Genomic DNA, 20,436 nt, shown 5'->3' with positions numbered 1-20,436 from the left:
AATATAAAATATTATTATATATATATATATATATAAATAAATTTAATCGGATTGAATTATTATCGGATCGAATCAGCATAATTTCATATCCGATTTGTTAAGGAATCGAATTATTGGATTTGGATTTAGATTTGAATTGTAATTGGATTGTTCGATTTTTTGTTCATTCATATCTGAATAATCGAATCAAATTTTGATCCGAATTTAATCTATTGACTGGTTTATCACATAGTAAGTACCCGGATACGATAAAACTTTCTCTTAACATTAATTGATCTCAATTACACCGCCTACCAATATGATCACACTAAACGGTGCGATTGATAAACTCTATGTGATTGGAAATGTAGCTGTAACACCGTATCATTACCATAAATTGCCACCTGAAAATAATTCAATCGCGCCCTTTCCCATTCAGAGAAAGTTTTGGCGGGGATCAAAAAATTTAGGAAGCAAGGGTATTCTCGTCATTTCAAATATCGGTTTTTAGGGTTTTCCCGACTCGCTGATAAGGATTCTTTTTCTAGATCGGCTAGCCGTGGTGCTTTGTCGGTTCACTCTCCCTCTAAAACTCTCTCTCTACATCTCTTTCTCTCTCTACGTTCAGTCCTCGTCCAAATTCATTCATAGACACTTCACTGCCGCTCACTTCAACAATCTCTCTCTCTTTCTCTTGTTCATTTCTATTCAGGAAATACTTTGGTCTACTGTGCTCTATAGCTCTGATTTACTCTGTTTTTCTGTGTCTTTCGTTGTTTTGGCAGAGATTTGGTTCGATCTCTCTGAGTATGCTGTGTTCTGATCCCAATAAGTCTGCTCTTATTAGGGTTTGATTGGGTTATTCAAGTCATTCGGTGTCTGTTTTGAGCACTCGAGCTATCGATTTATTCCGTGTTTGTTTCAGATCTCCCAAATAGTTGATCGACATGGTGGATCCAAGTGATAAGGTGAGTGATCACGAGCTTTCCTATCTATGTTTTCACTGATCCATCTTACATACGTGTAGATACATGTAAATCTACATGTGTAGACGTGATTATGTTATGATCAGAGTTTGATTTGATTTGTTTTATTTTGATTGTTTGTTTTCAGGGATCAGAATCTGAAGAAATGAGTAGCAAAACCTCAGATAGGGTTTCATCAGATGGAAGCAATGTGAAGACCTGTGCTGATTGTGGTACCACCAAAACCCCTCTCTGGAGAGGTGGCCCAGCTGGTCCCAAGGTATCAGATTCAACTTCAATACCACACAAATCTATGTTTATATATATATATATATATATGTTTGTGTATATTGTTCTGATTTTGATCATGTGATCTGTGTTGTATATGTATCAGTCACTGTGCAATGCGTGTGGGATCAGAAGCAGGAAGAAGAGAAGGGCACTTCTGGGTCTGAACAGAGGAGCTGCAGAGGAGAAGAAATCGAAGAAAAGCGCCGCCAAAAACAACCACCACCACCACCACCACCACCACCACAGAAGTGGCAATGGAAATAACCCTAAATTGGGCGATACGTTGAAGGGGAAGTTGTGGGCGTTAGGGAAAGAGGTGGTGTTGCAGAGATCAAAAGTGGTGGGGAAGCAGAGGAGGAAGCTGGGAGAGGAAGAACAAGCCGCCGTACTGTTGATGGCTCTTTCTTGTGGCTCATTCTATGCTTAGAGTTAGTGGAGAGTGTTAGTAATATTAGTATCCAGATTATTAGTGGATTAGTGTTAGTAAAAATGAAAATGACGATTATGTATTTGTTGTCATCACTTCTTCAAAATTACCTACCAGTGCCTATGCCTTTTTCTGAGTGAATTTTGTGTCTTCTTTCAGAATTAAGTTATGTGTTGGATTAGTTCATTATCATTATTATCATTATTATGGTCTTCTAACTATTAGTATTATTATTGTGAGTCTCTTGAAGAAAGACAAAAATAGCAAGAGGAATGTAAGAATACGAGATCAATTATAATTCTTTATTTTTCAGTAGGATATGGTTTTTTTTTCTTTTTCAATTTGTTTGTTATGTTTGTTTTTTTTTTAACATGTATTTGTGTAATTGTCTTTAAGTGGTCATTGCTTGCAAGGATAAATATGGTTTCAAGAGCAAATTCAAACACATTCGTGTAATTGAGTGAGTTTGTCGAAATGGTGAAGCCTAAACTTACAAATTATAAGTATTTTTAGCATTTTTATTTCAGCATACATTTTAGAAAAAGAAGAGTACATTTTACTTATAATGTTTTTCTTAGGAAATTGATAGGTCGATTAGAATTTATTTGTTTTAAAAAAACAAGAGCTAAACAACTAATAAGCATCCACTCTTATTATTTCCTTTTAAATATTCCCACTTTAGAAAGAAAAGTCAATACACCAATAAAAAGGTCATGCTATTCCACTTTTTTTTTTTTTTTTTTTTCTTCCTTTTTTTTTTTTTTGGTTTTTTTAACAAAAAAGAAAAACAGATATAAGATGAGATCTTTGTGCTTTCAATTCCCTCGAAACAGATATAAGATGAGGTCCTTATGCTTTCAATTCCCTCAAATCTAAAAGAGGTAAAAGTTATTCTCGTCATCCTTTTCCTCCATCATTCCCTTTTGGTTAAAATAAGGTAGTGTTCCATGTTTTTTTAAGCCAGGTAAATTCAGTGGGTTTTCGGTAATTTTGTGGGAGGTACTTGGTTCTTGTTTTCTTTCCTTTTACTACAATACTACTTAAAAAAATTAAAAAAAAAAAACCAAATTAATATGTAAAGAAAGGTACAAATTTATAGGTTGTGATTAGTCGGACTATATTGAGAAATTATTGAGCCAATCACTACTCCTAGCCGACATGTATCTAAATAGATTTCAACTTAATTATTTTTTTGTTTAAGTGTTGAATTACACCATGTAATAATTTGTTATGAGGAGTTTAAAAGCACCAAATCATTAGCTTCTTGTCATAAAGAACTTCTTAGAAGCAATTAGGATGTAGTGTAAGAACCAAATTCATTTAAGCTTTTGGAAGTGTTTGATTGAAATCTTGGGCCACCTAAAACACCCAATATGGAGCCTAACATATCTGGGCCCAATTAGACATGTATTATCTTACCATCTCATTTCAAATTAGACATGTAATTTATTACTGAAAATAATAATGAGAATGAAACCAAAAGTCTTTCAATTGATTATAATTTACCTAGTTAGTTTATCAAAATTATAAGTAGCAACAGTAATTCTATAAAATTGATTTAATTTCTGATTTACCCTTCAACAAAGTCTTTTAAGACCAAACAAAAGACAAAAAATTGTTGTCTCATATTTAATCCTTTTTGCCAAATTGAGTGGACCCAGCTCTGTGACAAAACACAGCATCCAGCTTATCATCCACAACCACATGTCCCAAGTGTCTCTCCATTATTGGGTTTCATTCCACACACACCTTTACCTTGTGAAAGTGTGTCTTCAACTTGATAGGCCTGAATTCACAGCATCCAGCTTATCATCCACAATCCCGTGTCTCTGTCTCTCTCCATTATGCGTTGGCATCCCACATCGTTTATGAAAGAGTTTATTGACACTTACACGTGTACACATCTCTTTAACTTTATAGACGTGATTTTAAAAAACTTGAGTAAACAATATCTACACAATGTAAAGAGTGTCTAACTGACTGTATCAAATTCGATCCGTAACAGAGGTAGCAATTCGTGTTCATAAATTATAATCGTGTCGTGTCGATTTAAATATATTCTACTAAACAACTTAACCCGAATACCATTCGTTTAACAATCTTTCAAAGTTGTTTAATTGATCTCAAATAAATATATGACAAGAACTAAGTCATGACCATGCCATATATCAAGTCAAAAATAAATTATATATAAGTGTCAGGAACCCTCAACACTAACTTAACTTATTTATTAAACAAGTTACACATTTAATAAAATAATATTTTATTATTTAAATTATTAATAATATTCAATCAAACATTAAATAGAAGAAAAGTAAGATATAAGTTTAAATAGTTATTTTAAAACTTAATAGAAATTTGTTTATGACATGTATAATTAAACAGATCTTAATAAGTTACATGGGTTGATCCACTCAACTCAAAAATGACACGATTAATTAAACTAGTTAATCGTGTCGATCCGTTTACGATCTGAACTCGTTTAAGGTTAACCCGAATCTATTTAACTCGTGTTGTGTTTGAGTCGTGCTGACGGATCGTGTTAAATTTTGTCACACCTAATTTTCGGATACCAACAAAAATGCGGGTTCCAACTCCAAGGGTGAGATATATACACATGGACCGGGTTGTGACGCAAAGTTTTTGGACATTAATCCCCATGGAAATTTGAATCCAACCGCAACGTATGAGGTGAAAGCCTTGGCATTAAGCTAGTGATTAAGATTTGTACTCTAGAGCTGTCGGTTGCAGCAGTCAATTAGATCCTAGCATGATTAAACTTTTAAACCATATTTCTACCATACGTGTGTATGTATCTACAAGATATACCTTTTTGACCAAATAATACAGGCTTCGTAGTCCCTCAAGTACATAATGGAAGGTAGGAGCTGCACCTGAATTGCAGAGGATCTATGAAAAGATCCAAAAAAGAAAAAGAAAAGAAAAAATTAAAAAAAAAAAAAAAGACTTTTAATAATGCAGAGAGCCTAGGAGAAGCATCTCAAAACAGTGGAAACTTTTGGTCCACAATGGAGAAAAAGTTGAAACTTTTGTAATGTGGAACCACAAGAAGATATAGTAGTATTAATCACACTCTTTTGAATTAGATGTTCAACTGTGTTTATGTCACTGAATTTATATTTTTCAGATATACAACATTTATAAGCAGTACCATTCCCAATTCAATGCTCTTACCACACAAGTTCTAGAAACCCCATAAGAAAATATACCCAAATCACTCTTAAAAACACCAGCAACTCAATTGCTACTACTCAGCTAATATGAAATAATTAGCATTAATTAATCAACAACCATACATAACATTTACATCATATCTATCTCATATATATATATGTGTGTGTGTATGTATTACTTTTTTTTTTTCAATGGGCCTCACAAATTACACTCACCCACTTGGACAAGAACATCTGAATCTTCCACTAGGTAAAAGTTAGAGGAAATTTATGATCAAGACAATTATTTTATTTTTTATTTTTTCAACATTTCATAATTGAAAGCAAAATGACTAATTTCCTTACAATTATACAAATATTAAGCAATAGACAGAAAAGGTAGAGGAAATTTATGATCAATAGAAAGACAATTTTTTTTAAAACTTTTTTCCACATTTCATAATTGAAAGCAAAAATGACTAATTTCCTTACAATTATACAAATATTAAGCAATAGATAGAAATTTTTTAAAAAAGGCATAAATTGTCAACAAATTACAGAATACTACAGACAGCTAGAGAGAAAAAGATTACTTGAGTTCAGTCCTCATTATCATTCTTGCTTTCATCTTCCACAGAGTAGTGTCTTATTCTATGCATCAGGATTGTGTGTATTTTTCTGAGATCAGAAAATTCTCAAGACCATCACTTTCTCTCACCATCAAGCTTGTAGATCTGCAAATCTGCCACCTTATTCCAACTGAGTTTTCGATCTTTGCTTCAAAATAAGTAGAGAGAAACGAAAGACAGAGCAATCGTGTAAGCTAGAGAACTTGTCAATTGAACAGAGGCAGAGCGTACACCAGGTGGTGGGACATGATAGTAAAATGGGAAGTAGGGAACAATCGGGTTCGGAGGTGGCGTATGATAATTGTTGTACGCAGGAGGATAGTAACCGCCGCCGATGAAACCACTCGGCGGAGGCGGCGCGTTAGTGTAGGTGGGCTGAGATGGTGGCGGCGGGGAGTAGTAGTACGCCCCCCCTGAGCTTGGCGGAGAAGGCGGCGGAGGACAATTGGGGGATTTTGGTACCGACGGTGGCGGCGGAGAGGGTGGTGGAGGGGAGGGGTTACATGGGTTGTCGCAGGAGGAGCACATTGTGCATTCGATCTGGTACTTGGATCCGACCCATGAATTTGAAGTGGATTGTGACGCGTTTGGTGATAATAAAATTATCAGAAGAGTAAGAATCACAGAAGAGGGCTTCCCTTTGGAGATAATTGTCTTCATTTCCGAGAAAATGTGGATGGGGATTGAGAAATTGGAGGAAAACTGAGAGTTGGGTATGAGGAAAGTAAAGAGAACAGAAGCTACTGTGTACTACTGATGAGAGAGAGAGAGGAGAGAGAAAGGAGCAGTAGTGGTGGCTCGGGGCATAGTACTAGTAAGGGGTCTTATCTTTGGTGCTACACCATACCTTTTCAATGATGAACAATCAACGGTAAATACGAAAAAGAGAGTGGTTGGCATAGTAGTTTTAGGCCCTGTAAAAACCGACATATGAAAACTCAGTGAGAAAGTTCAATTGATGAGGAAGTTTAGGCTTGATTCACAGCATAAAACTTTAATTTAAGCTGGTCTAATCTTCAACTTAAGCTAACCCAACTCAAGAGTTCAAATTGGATTTGAGTTTAAAAAGTTTGATTTGATTTATGTCTTACAACTAGTACTTTATTCTATCTAAAAACTAATTCTTAGCATATATACTAATCAAATTTATGAAAATAAAATTGGATTCTAGACATTGAGTAGCAAAACATAACTCAAATATTTTTTTTTGGGGAGCATATTAAGGGCCATACGTTTCTATCTTTAGTCTCTCACTAGATCATGATTTGCTGCATCGTTAGATACGTCATATTTCGAGTGATACGTGACTCTTTTTTAGGTTTGATATGTTATCTGTCTCGGTCAGTTTATATTGATTTTGTTCGAATTCGTTATACCGCAATCGTGATTGCGAACCATGTACCAAATACTTCCACACCCGTCTTTATATACACATATAAATCCAAAAATCATGAACACTAATAAAGAGTTCTGAAATTTAGGGTTTTGAAAGACAAAAAAAAATAGGATAAAAAATTCAGAAAAGGATGAAAAGAAGAAAAAAAATTAGAGATTGCGAACCATGTACCAAATACTTCCACACCTGTCTTTATATATACATATAAATCCAAAAATCATGAACACTAATAAAGAGTTCTGAAATTTAGGGTTTTGAAGGAAAAAAAAAATAGGATAAAAAATTCAGAAAAGGATGAAAAGGAGAAAAAAAATTAAAGAGAGAAAGAAATATTAGGTTTTTGAAATCCTTAAAGCAAAATTTGAATAAGATAAAGAACTGGACAGTAGTGTGAGAGAGGGAGAGAGAGGAGGGGGGAGAGATGATCCGAAGGGTAATCTCGCCATTAAGATGTATATTCTTCCTTTTTGCAAACAAAACTGGTGCATTTTCCATAAAAGTTTTCTGTTTTTTTTCTTTTTTTGGGGGAGATCAAACTCTACCTGACGTGGCTGCATGTCCACCGCTCGATGGCACAGAGGACAAAAGCGGACTAAAGGTAGAACGCAGAGGAGCCGAGCCCAAATGGAATATACCAAACGCAACTACATTCTTCTTTTATAATTACACATGCGACAGTTGGCTCAAGCAAGAGTGAGTTTTGACACAGTAATAAAGTTGCTCCGTTGTTACTTAAAAATTACAGATTTAAAATAAAAAAGAGTCTCTCTATATGACAGTATCCCTTCTCAAAACTCACAATGACAAAAAATTCATACACTGAATTAGTCATTTTTATCTACAATGGCTCAATTCATAAACCTTCCTACTGGGTTACTAATCGTTCCAAATGTTTGTGTTAGAGAATGGACCCAATCAGGGGCGGAGCTAGAATTTTGAGGTTGGGGGAGCCAAAATTATAAACAACATTACCTAACTAGAACTTTGAAAAAAAAATATATATATTAAAAATATTTTATTATTTATTATATTCATACAAAAATATATCTATTTAAACTTTTCTCAATTTATTTAAATAAAAAAAAACTAGTTATTTAAAGAAATTTTTTATCAGACTTTCTGAACAAACACAAATAAAATTTATGCTAAAATTATAAAAAAATTCAATTAAATAACTCTCTTTATTTACCGAAAAGGAAAAAAAAAAACAAAAATAACTTTTAAAAAAATGTAACAATTGAAAATTTAACAAAACAATAACAATGATAAAAAAAAAACACAAACAAATTAATAAAATAAAAATTTAGATTCTTAAATCATCGATTTTTGTTGATATTCAAAACTTCAAATGAAATTTTTGTTCTTGATTTTGTAAAAATTAATTTCTTATAAAATTCTTATAAAAGCATTTCAATAAAAATGAATAAAAAGAAAAAAAAAGAAGAAAAAGTGATGGAAACAATCATGTATGAGATGAAATTTTAGAATAATAAGGTTATGGAAAGAATTGTGTTTGTCACATTATGGAAAAAACGGTATTTGAGTTGAAACTTTAAGATAGACCCATTAAATTTTTATGTGAATTAATTTTTATTGAGATTCTATAGTCGTTAATTAAACCACTATATAAACTATCTTTTGTTAAATTCTAATTAAAGAAATAATTTTTTTTTCTTAAGGGGGCCAAGTATACATTTTATACTATATATACTATATATTATATTTTTACTTATACTAAAAAAAAATTTCCAAAAAATTAGGGAAAAAAAAATTTTGTATATAAAAATTGTGCAAAAAAACACCCTTGTAATGTCCAAATTGCCTCATAATGTCATGTCAATTTTGACAATTTTATTTTATTTTATTTTTATATTATTATTATTATTATTAAACCCTCCAAATTCCCTTAGACATAAAAAAAAAAAAAAATAAGTATTTTTATTTTTATTTTATCAAGCATTTTAAGTATTTCAATATTCAAACTGACAAATTGTCCTTATCTTTTTTACATTTCACCCTGATATAATCAGGTTCCAAGCTTCATGCCTACCTGTACGTGGTTAACAAAACGGACCAAATAAAATTAAATTTTTTTGAAACAAAATTTTGATAGGATGTTAGATTACCAGTTGTCCTATAAACTTAAAGAAGAGTAGAGAATCGATTATCAAACTCCAACAATTTTCAGAATTTTTCCTTTTTTATATTTGGTATTTCACGTTTAGTTTTTTAGTTTTATTTTTGGAGGCAAGAAAATCAGAAATAAATAAATAAATAAATATATATATATATATATATATATATATATATTTGTGTGCATGATTCACTGTATTGTACAATATGTGACATATTATTTGATTTGTAATATTTTTCAATGATTCGATATTATTGTATATCTCCATGAAGTGACGGATTCATCAGCTTACACCGACCACAAACAAGCCATGACACCGCGACGGCTCTCGTGTGTTTTTTTGTGTATCTAATTGAGGCTCAAGCCCTTGTGATCATTCACACGGGAAAGGATGGTGACTTGTTTGGTTTTAGATAACCTGTATAAGCAAAACGACCCTAATTCCATAGGGTCACTTATTAGCCATGGACCATCACCGCATTGCTTTGTGTATATGTAGAGGGTAGTGGGACCCAGGACACCAAACCTATGAGTCGGACAAAATCATTGTTTGTTTGTTGTGTGCCATTCGCATGTTGTGGACCGCAGTGAAGATTCTACTAAGAGGAATTTTGTCAAGCACTTCAATCATTCTCACTCCACGGACCACGTATTAGGGACCTTAATTCAACTTAATTGATCTTCTAATTAGTAAATCTAATCATTGTATTTTGCTTTCTTTTAACAAATTTATGATTTTGGGGGTGTTCTCATAAGAAGTCCTCACAAATTCTCAAGGTGGAACCCAATTTACCAGCAGGTTAATTTTAGATAAATCTGAAAATTTTCACATGTCAATGCAACAAGCACAATAATTAATCCGGAGTAATTTTGAATTAGTGAAAATCGGTCACACTTGTGAGTGGTCGAGTCGTAAGCATCATTCAACTCATTACCAGGTGAGCTTTTCCGAACAGGATGAGACATGAGATAAATTTTTATATGATTTGAAAATACAGTCTTGATAAATCACAACGTGACATGCAAGTAAAAAATCATGAAGCTTACATATTTTTTTGCATGTCGAGTTGGGATTGACAAAGATCATGGAATCTCGGATCATATAATAATTTCTTGAAACATAAGGTCTATTAGCCTTCGAAACTACTCATATGCGTTCTCAATTTTCATTAACAATTTCTTAGCATTCTGATGTATGAAGATGTGTCTCGTTTTCTGTTCTGACGTTGATAACTTTTTTTCTCGAAAGGTTCTAATGTTGATACGAAAAATTAATAATATGTTATTATACATTAAGTAAAATCTCTCACCAACATTGCATAAGGAGTGCAACTTAAGTTCAGCAACTTAAACTAAATTACAGTCATGTTACTGAAGATTACTAATTTAGTTCAGTTCTATCTACTCAATATAACATGTTAACAAAATTATGAATTGAAAGAAGTAACGGTCATGGGTGTGTGATTGGTGTGCTCTTAAAAATGCACCACTAAATCATTTTACCTTCTTTATTAAGCCAAGCCCAGCTCAATCCAATTCATTTATTCCTTTTCAAAAACCCAATATATGAAGCCCATCACCAACTCAAGCCCATCCTAAGTATTCCAGCTTAACCTAATCCCTTGTATTCTCTCTCCTTTCAAACAAAACAAACCCTAGGAAGGAAGGACGCTTCTCTCGGCGGCAAGCAAATGACAACTCTGCATCAACCGCAAAATAAATAAATAAAAACTAGTACTACGTAACTATTAGTCTATTACTATTGTTTTTAAGCTTTGTTTCAGCTAAAGTGAACTCATCATCATCATCATCATCACGACCCTCCTAGAGAAGAGAAGGAGATTGGTTATGGTGGTTCAAAAGCATCTAAGTTAACCATCAGGATTAAGGTGAGTTCTTCGTTTATGAGGAGGCCCCGGACGACATGGGCCGGATCCGACTTGCAAGCACTACATTCGGTCCGTACAGCTGGGTCGGCCCATATAAAGACACTGCCATATGGGCCGAACGCGAGTAAGCCCATCAAAGGTGACCAGGACTTATGGAGGAATAAGCCCAGATCCAGCAATCAGTCAATATCTTGTAAATATCTATAAATAGGATAAGGAATGGAAAGGAGGGGGGATCTTTTTGGGTTGAAGTGTAAGAATTCTAGAGAGAGAGAGAGGGAACGAATTTCTTGCATCTTCAATTGGCGCCGTCTGTGGGAAACGCATGGAAGTTTGGCTGATCAATGAGGAATATCGAGTGGATTCAAACCAATTCGGTTGATCGAGACTCGATCTTTGGGATTTGGATCCAGATCTGAGCGATTGTGACCTACTCTGGAGGAATTACAATTCTTGAAGCTTTGGCAGGAGTGGCTTCAGATCTACGCAACAACGAGTTGTTCGATTGTGGCAGGATCTGACGGATTTAGAGTTCAGACAATTCAGATCTCGTAAACAGTGAGCATAATTCGGAGAATTAGAAGCCAGATCTAAAAATTCCTACTCACGAAGCTCGGATCTACTCGCGAACTTGAGATTAATGCCTTTACTCCGTTCAGGAATAATGATAGGTGAAAGCTCCAATCCGATGGAGGCTGTCCAGCAAACAAAGCTTGAGGAGTTGATGAACTTGATTGAAGCTCTCAAAAAAGAGAATGCAGAATTGAAAGCTGGAATGCAACATCGGCAAATACCTGCGGTTTCGCATCTACTTCCGGTCGGAGAAGGAGGTGTTCAATCTAATATCGCGCGTCAAGGCGAACAGGACGAGAACAATCAGTCAGCTCACCACTGTGATGAAAGGATGATGGACAATTTGCCGCCAAATGTTCGTCGAGTTGAAGATCACGAAGGATCGACTCACGTTGATCCGCATCGGGAAAGGTTCGACCGAGAGGAAGTGATAGAGGTTGATCGCCGTCGAGTAGCGTCGCCTTGGCAAAGAGAGTTCATAGAGGAACGGTCGTTCGATCCGTCTTACCGGCCCTCCATGGTTACTATCACTCATCACGGTTCGGAGGGCAGAACCGTAACTCACAGAGCTACCGCTGGACTCCAGAGAGAGAATGAAGCTCTCCGATCCGCAGCTCGGACGGTGGATTCACCATTCACCGACGAGATCTTGAATGCCCCGCATCCAAGGAAGTTTGCTATGCCAGTCTTTATTCTGTTCGACGGAACGACCGATCCGATCGATCATGTGTATCATATCCAGTTGAAAATGGCCCTGAATACGGAAAATGACTCTTTAATGTGCAAATGTTTCCCTACAAGCCTAGCCGGACCGGCGCTCAGCTGGTTCAAAAATTTGCCTAGGAGCTCCATTGGTAGCTTCAGAAACTTGTGCGATCGGTTCATAAGCCAGTACTATGGGAACAAGCGCCCGCCGAAAGACATCTCGAGCCTATTCACGATGAGGCAGCACAAGGATGAACGTCTCCAGGCTTTTCTTACCAGGTTTAATCTCACTAAGAGTATGGTGATCGAATGCCACCCTTCTACAGCAGTTCAAGCCTTCAAGTTAGCCATGACACGTGGAACTCCGTTTCACACCAGTCTGGTAGTGAACACGCCAACTACTATGGATGAACTCAATGAAAGAGCCGATGGCTTTGTGCGCCTAGAAGAAGAGGAGGCAGCTAATGCTCGGACAGCGTCGCTCGTGTCGACCGAGGAAAAGTCCAAGGCAAAGATTTGGCAGAAGCAGGCTCAGCCGCAACGTCAGACCTCTTGGAAGGCAGAAAAGGTTCCAGGGAGGAAGAGCTGATTACTCCGCTGAAGGTCACTTTGGCGAGGTTGTATCAGGAGAACAAAGATAAGTTTCATCCACCACTGCCAATTAGGCAACCCCTCGAACAGAGGGATCAAACTAAACATTGTGCTTTCCATTCTGACTTCGGTCATCAGACTAACGAATGCAGGAACCTGAGGAGGCAAGTGGAGATGTTGATAGCTAGAGGGGAGTTCGCGAGTTATGTTCAAGGTTCGGCGATAGAGCAGAATCGACCGGTGGAACAAATAAAAAGGAGTCATAAACAAAGCTCCCACAATTCACAACCAGTTCGTATAATCAATGCTATCCATGGTCGACCCGAGCCTAGTGAAGAGTCGGATGAGCTACTCCGGGCGCGCCTGCGGCAAGCGCAGATGAAGAAAAGGGTCAGCAGTGTGAATACTCTACACCAGCAGAGCCCGTCGATGCAGATAAAATTCGACTGGACAGACCTGCAGTGTGTTCAACTGCCGCATGAAGACCCGTTGGTAGTCAGTTTGACAGTGGCAGACTGCTTGGTGCGCAGAGTTCTGATCGATCCTGGGAGCAGTGCGAATGTCATGCCGAGGGACACATTTGATAGGCTCGAGATTCAACCAGAGAGGCTCAAGCCCACCGGAAATCCCTTGTTAGGGTTCGATGGGAAGAGGGTGGAGCCCGTCGGGATGGTGGAAGTGGAAGTTCAAGCTGCAGAACGAGCTCTTATGGAAACTTTTGTGGTTGTAGAAATTCACCCCTCGTATAATCTCCTGATGGGAAGAGGATGGATTCACAGAGTCCAAGGTGTACCCTCAACTCTGCATCAGGTCATGAGGTGCCTCGGACCCGAGGGAGATAAAGTGATAGACATTCGGGGGGATCAGGTTGCAGCCAAAGAGTGTTATTCCGTCACACTAAAGCATGCTGGGAAAGGGAAGGCGCCCGTCCGTTCGGCAAGCCCCAGATAGCAATTACAGGAACCTCCGCCCGAGCAGAACAGGGTGGAGGAGTCAGTCGACTTGACTGAGGAGCCCCTTCTAGATGTGCAGATCGATCAGTCCAGGCCAGAACGAACTACCAGAGTAGGTATAAGACTGACCAGAGAAGAGCAGCAAGAGCTAGTGGACTTCTTGTCACACAATGCCGATGTATTTGCATGGAGTCACCTAGACATGCCTGGAATTAGTCCCTCCGTATCCTGTCATTCCCTGAATGTCAATCCCAATTTCAAACCGGTGAAACAGAAGCAGCGAAGATTTGCTCCAGAACGTAATCAAATCATAGCGGAAGAGGTCGATAGGCTGCTTGATGCGGGATTTATCAGAGAAGTGCACTACCCTGATTGGTTGTCCAACGTCGTTGTCGTGCAGAAGAAGAATGGGAAATGGCGAGTATGCATTGATTTCACCAATTTGAACAAAGCCTGTCCGAAGGACAGCTTCCCGCTGCCTAAGATTGATCAAATGGTGGATGCCACCACCGGGTATGAGCGTTTAACCTTTCTGGACGCTTATTCAGGTTATAATCAGATCCCTATGGACCCCGCAGATGAAGAAAAAACTTCTTTTGTTACCGAGCGAGGAACATACTGCTACAAAGTTATGCCTTTCGGACTAAAGAATGCGGGAGCAACTTATCAAAGACTTGTTAGCAAAATTTTTAAGAATCAAATGGGTAAGATTGTGGAAGCCTATATTGATGATATGGTGGTAAAGAGTAGGAAGAAGGATGATCATCTGAAGCATCTGCAAGACGTATTTGATGTACTGAAGCGATATGGGATGAGGCTCAATCCAACCAAGTGCTCGTTCGGTGTGAGTTCCGGACAGTTTCTGGGGCACGTGGTCAACCGCAGAGGCATCGAAGTTAGCCCCGCTCAAGCAGAGGCTTTGATTAAGAATGCCGAGCCAAAGACGATCAAAGAGGTGCAAGCCCTCACAGGACGAATAGCTGCATTAAGTCGATTTATTTCAAAATTGTCAGATCACTGCAAACTGTTCTTTGACACGATTCGGAGCCATGGAAGGCAGGTCTGGGGGGATGAGCAACGACAAGCATTGATTCATTTGAAGGAATATATGCAGAATCCACCAGTCCTGTCAGCCCCAGATCAGGAAGAAAAGTTATTTCTATATCTTGGAGTATCTGGTGTCGCGACGAGTGCCGTTCTGATTCGTTGCAAGGAAGGGGTGCAATACCCGGTTTTTATGTAAGCAAAACACTGACAGAGGCAGAAAAAAGATACTCAAAGGCCGAACGGGTGGTACTTGCACTTGTAAATGCAAAAAGAAAGTTGAGGCATTATTTCGAATCCCACCCCATAGCTGTTCTAACAACTTTCCCAATCAGAACGCTTATGCACAAACCAGAGCTTTCGGGCAGAATGACAAAGTGGGCCATAGAGTTGAGTTCATTTGACATAACGTATGAGCCGCGAACAGCTGTTAAAGGGCAAGCGGTGGCCGATTTCCTGATAGAATGTGATGCCGAAGATACGGAAGAGGACCTTAGATCCGGCTCTTGGAAACTTTTTATGGATGGCTCCTCTAACCAGACGGGGGCTGGAATTGGGATCAAACTGCAAACCCCAGAGGGTACTTCCTTGAGCCAAGCACTCAGACTTGAGTTCCGAGCCACCAATAATGAAGCGGAATACGAGGCGTTGCTAAATGGATTAAAGTTGGCCAGAGAGCTACAGATCAAAAGTTTGACTGTGTATAGTGACTCGCAGCTGATTGTTCGGCAGGTAAATGGTGAGTACGCGACCAAGGATGACACGATGGGGGCATATCGTTCTGCCGTTCTGCATAAAGCCAAGGACTTTGCAAAGATTGAATTCATACAGCTGCCGAGGGAACAGAATGCAGACGCGGACCGGTTAGCATGTAGTGCTTCGAGTTGCGGTGAAACATTGGCGAGGGTGATTCCAGTAGGAATACTGACCCAGCCATCTATTCTCGAAGGACCCTTGGACTCTGACCCTTGGCAAGTCAACGTCATACCGTATGAACCGAGTTGGATTGACCCCATCATCACCTATATTCGAGATGGCGTTTTGCCTATGCAGAAGGATGAAGCTAGGAGACTCAAAAAGAATGCTGCAAAGTACGCCATCGTGCGTAGCCAGCTGTACAGAGGTCCTACTCTGGCCCATACTTGAAGTGTGTCACCCCCGCGGAGGCGCAGCAGGTATTGCGAGCTATTCATGAGGGTGTGTGTGGCAATCATTCTGGGGGGCGATCGTTAGCGCATAAAGCAATGACACAAGGGTATTTCTGGCCAAACATGTCAAGAGATGCGGAGGAGTTTTCTCGAAGGTGCGATAAATGCCAACGATATGGACCATTGATCCACCAACCACCTGAGGAATTGCACGTAATGGCCTCGCCATGGCCTTTCGCGCAATGGGGGATGGATGTGGTCGGTCCTCTGCCAACTGCGAGAGCTCAGAACAAGTATGTGTTACTGGCCACGGATTACTTCACTGAATGGGTGGAAGCAGAACCATATCCTAGCGTGACTCAGACTCATGTGAGACGATTTATTTGGAACAATATTATCTGCCGTTTCGGTGTTCCCAGATCAATAGTCATGGACAATGGCACAAACCTCGACAGCAGGCAAGTAAGAAAGCTGCTGGAGGAGTATGGAATCAACCAGAAGTTGGCTGCAGTAAGTCATCCTCAGGCCAACGGACAAGCAGAAATCACAAACAGAACCATTTTCGCCTGCATCAAGAAGAAGCTGGAAGATCATAAAGGGAAGTGGTTGGATGAATTCCCGAACGTTCTATGGGCTTACAGAACCACCCCAAGGCGGCCGACTGGGGAGAGCCCGTTTGCAATGGCGTATGGTACCGAGGCAGTTATACCGGTTGAGCATTTGGTCCCCACTATCAGAAGCTTAGCATGGAGTCGAGATCAGAACGACAAGATGTTAAGATTGAACCTCGATATGATAGACGAAAGGAGGGACACAGTGGCTATAAGGTTAGCTTCGTATCAGCAAGTATTGGCGAATAGTCACAACAAAAGAGTAAAACACAGGGATTTTGCCCCTGGCGATCTGGTTCTGAAAAGAAAGGTGGGGATGGTCAAAAAAATGATGCCACCCTGGGAAGGCCCATACAGAATTGCAGAAGTCATAGGCAAGGGGGCATATACGTTGGAAACCATGGCGGGAAGGTTGGTCAGCAAGCCCTGGAACGCCACGTCTCTGAAGAGGTACTACCAATAAAAGCTAAGTTTCGGCTTTAATTGGATGTTGTTTGTTGTCAATCAAATACGTATGAATGAGCAAGTTATTGAAATTTATAAAAAAAATATATATAATAAATAATAACCTTTTTTTCCAACGGCCTGCTAAAAATTTAAAGCCAAGTGGCAAGTGGCATTCTAGCCGAGCGCCAGGCACTTGAGCAAGATAAGTGGCAGCTGGCACTATAAGCCGAACGCCAGACACTTGCTAAAAATTTAAAGCCAAGTGGCAAGTGGCATTCTAGCCGAGCGCCAGGCACTTAAGCAAGATAAGTGGCAGCTGGCACTATAAGCCGAACGCCAGACACTTGCTGAAAATTTGAAGCCAAGTGGCAAGTGGCATTCTAGCCGAGCGCCAGGCACTTAAGCAAGAGAAGTGGCAGCTGGCACTATAAGCCGAACGCCAGACACTTGCTGAAAATTTGAAGCCAAGTGGCAAGTGGCATTCTAGCCGAGCGCCAGACACTTAAGCAAGATAAGTGGTAGCTGGCACTATAAGCCGAACGCCAGACACTTGCTAAAAATTTAAAGCCAAGTGGCAAGTGGCATTCTAGCCGAGCGCCAGGCACTTAAGCAAGATAAGTGGCAGCTGGCACTGTAAGCCGAACGCCAGACACTTGCTGAAAATTTGAAGCCAAGTGGCAAGTGGCATTCTAGCCGAGCGCCAGGCACTTAAGCAAGAGAAGTGGCGGCTGGCACCATAAGCCGAACGCCAGACACTTGCTAAAAATTTAAAGCCAAATGGCAAGTGGCATTCTAGCCGAGCGCCAGGCACTTGCCATAAACAAACACACGGCAAAGCTAATATAAAAGAAAAGAGAGAAAAGATATGTATGTATTGAAAATAAGTTGAATAGAGCACAACACATAAGGAAAAAGAGTTCTGTCATTTCATTGATATTGAGCATTGAGTTTACAAAAGTGAGATGTCCATCGTTACAAAAAGATATGGAATGGAAGAGTCCAAAGGAGCCCTAGCTAGACGCCTCAGTACCAACAGCATCCTGGTCGTGCCGACCCGCCTCCTCGGCCCCATCAGCCGTCTCACCTTCACGAGGTGGGGAATCAAGATGAATGACTGAATCGTTCGGCTGGGGCTCAGCGTCAGCAGTGGCTGTGGAAGGTACCACGGTTGACGATTGAGGAGCGGTCAGAGGCAGAGCGGTAGGAGGAGCTGTGATGATCCTGGAGGAAGCAATGTCCTGGCACTCGTCGAATATGCGCTCCGCTTCGGTGGGCTCTGGGTCGACATAGACCCCCAGAGGTTCGATCCCTAGATCTTTGTCGACCTCATCTGGAGTGGAACTGGTTTGTCCCTCATTCGGAACTCGGTCGGCGAAACCTTCCCGGAATCCTTGAGCATACCTAAGAGCACCGACCCTTGAGAACCGAGCGTGAAGAGCCAGCATCCCACCGCTCACTCTGCTGATCGCATCGATCAGAGCGGTACGCTCGTCCAGAGCTCTTTTCTCGAAAGCCATCCGAGCAGACTGTTCGTCAGCCAGAAGGCGCTGGAGTTCTGCCTTTTCTTCTCTAATTGATTCACGCTCAGTCTGCCAGACGCTCTTTTCAAGCTGGAGGGCGTCCTTCTCATCCTGAAGGGAGTCATTCTCCTTCTTCAGGACATCTCTCTCTTGCTCGATTTTGTCAAGCCGAGCCAGTACCTCGGTATTCTTCATGGCGAGGAGGTCGTTTTCTTTATTAGCCACCTCCAGGCTGTCAGAAAACTTACGGGCCCTGGCGTTCCCCATCTCCACCTGCTTCTGCATGGCCATCATTCCGAACAATGTCTGCATAGGTGCACATTAAAAACGGTTAAGCCAATAGTCAGGTCGGGTGAAGGCAAGACCAAATAATATGAGAGAATTCATGAGTTGGAAAATAAAAGTCACCTCCATAGCAGATTGGGGAAAGCGGCTGAACACATCCTTCTGGGATAGGCCCTTTGCCGCCTCAAGGTCCTTCGGAGTCCACATGCTCCTGTAGTAGGCCATGGCGGTCTGGCCATCCTTCAGCATGGTCTCGTTCGGTTTCACGAACGTCCCATCCGTTCGGGTGTACCGAGGGGCCCATGGCGGTAAGGTGGGGATAGAAGGGGGGCCTGAAGCAGAAGCGGAGCCACCAGCTGCAGTAGGCCCAGAGGGAGCAGGAGCTCTGATCGCTCGGTGCAAGAGAGCACCCGGCCCGGAGACCCGGGTCCTTCTAATGAGAGGCTCCTCCTCAGGATCGACTTCACTGTCAGGATGAGGCCTTTTGCCTCGTTCTTTGTCCCGAACGCCCCCCGCAGCAGCAGGAGCTATGGCGACAGAGTTAATAGCCTTTGTGCTCGGGACAGTGTCAGAGATGGTGGCTGAGGAAGAGGCTGACGCTGGAGAGGAGGTCGCCCCAGCAGCAGGAGTGGCTGGGGGAGTATTTTTCTTCCTGCCAAAAGAAGGAATCTGAAGTCTGCTCATGTTGTAGCCGAGTGATGAGAGCGCTAAGAGGTTGTCTGAAGTGAGGAGATCTGAGCAGGAAGGAATATCGTTCAGAACGTATTTCTTCAAGTAGTTACTCCTATCCCTGCAAACACTATAGCTCAAGTCATCACAAGGTATTCCTAAGGAACGGCATAAGAAAGTGCAAAAACGAGGAACGCATGTTTCGCAGGGGCAATCATGTTTATGAGATTTGAATTTCTTATAGGAGGAGACAGAACAGACACCAAAGGCGCTCGGGATTGGGTAACCCTCTGCAGCCGGCGAAGACCAAGCCCCACTAATGCCCACGATGCTATCCCTCCAACCCTTCTCAGATTTTATTGTGTCCGTACATATGGACATCTTCTCGAACGGGTAGAGGTGGTAGAAGGGTTCGTTAGTACGGATCTTACTAACCTTATAGCACAGAAGAAGGTCTATGAGGTCAAGGTCCAGATTTCTGTCACGCCTCAACAAGAGCATAACAGATATGATTCTAAAGAAGTTGGGGTTGACCTGCAAGGGGGATATCCCCAATCTATTGAAGACATAACTAAAGAAAGGGTGCAGAGGGAACCTAACAACATTCAATTGAAGGTTCGTGAATAAGACTTCGCCGGGCAGGAGGCCGGCGCCGGTCATAATGTTAACGTCCTGAGGGCAAACCCTAACTTCGATGTTGTCAGGAAGTCTAAGTCTCATACGAAGAACATCCAGATCTACAACCATGGTGGAAGTGCTTGAAGAATCTAAAAGGGGGTAAATGGAAGCCTGCCGAAAGTAAAAAAGAACGAAACTAACCTCGGAGGACTGCAAGATCGCTGGAAGAATGACTCTTGAAGGATTTCACCAGAAAAAGCTTAGCACTGTTCTAGAAAGAGAGAGACTTGACTGATGATGGAGACGGTAAAAGGACGTGAAGTGGTATTCTAGAGCATTATAAAGGCGAGGGGGCCCGAGGGCCGAAGCGTCGGGAAGGCGAGAAATTC

General features: G+C 40.5%; 2 protein-coding genes across 2 annotated transcripts; one reads left to right on the top strand and one right to left on the bottom strand.

Annotated features, from left to right (window-relative positions):
- Positions 1–520: 520 nt before the first annotated feature.
- On the top strand, positions 521–1,977 carry LOC132275333 (GATA transcription factor 16-like). Its single transcript, XM_059776798.1, has 3 exons — positions 521–947; positions 1,093–1,224; positions 1,339–1,977. Exons 1-3 carry the CDS (start codon positions 927–929, stop codon positions 1,660–1,662), a joined length of 477 nt encoding a protein of 158 aa, XP_059632781.1. The 5' UTR covers positions 521–926; the 3' UTR covers positions 1,663–1,977.
- Positions 1,978–5,410: 3,433 nt separating this feature from the next.
- LOC132275332 (leucine-rich repeat extensin-like protein 1) lies at positions 5,411–6,295 on the bottom strand. Its single transcript, XM_059776797.1, has one exon. The coding sequence runs from the start codon at positions 6,122–6,124 to the stop codon at positions 5,615–5,617; it is 510 nt and encodes a 169-aa protein (XP_059632780.1). The 5' UTR covers positions 6,125–6,295; the 3' UTR covers positions 5,411–5,614.
- Between the last annotated feature and the right edge of the window lie 14,141 nt (positions 6,296–20,436).

Source organism: Cornus florida, unplaced genomic scaffold, assembly GCF_030987335.1.
Source record: "Cornus florida cultivar Cherokee Brave unplaced genomic scaffold, ASM3098733v1 CherokeeBrave_3.0.0_Hap2_Chr09, whole genome shotgun sequence".
Taxonomy (NCBI): Eukaryota; Viridiplantae; Streptophyta; class Magnoliopsida; order Cornales; family Cornaceae; genus Cornus; species Cornus florida.
Note: the sequence above shows the minus strand (reverse complement) of the source record. Positions and strands in the feature narration are given on the sequence as shown.

Excerpts from the sequence above, each read along its gene's own strand:
- LOC132275333 (XM_059776798.1), top strand. The coding sequence starts at position 927 with ATGGTGGATCCAAGTGATAAG. Across the intron at positions 948-1,092 it reads TGGTGGATCCAAGTGATAAG|GGATCAGAATCTGAAGAAAT; the intron begins GTGAGTGATCAC and ends GTTTGTTTTCAG. Across the intron at positions 1,225-1,338 it reads GTGGCCCAGCTGGTCCCAAG|TCACTGTGCAATGCGTGTGG; the intron begins GTATCAGATTCA and ends TATATGTATCAG.
- LOC132275332 (XM_059776797.1), bottom strand. The coding sequence starts at position 6,124 with ATGAAGACAATTATCTCCAAAGGGAAGCCCTCTTCTGTGATTCTTACT.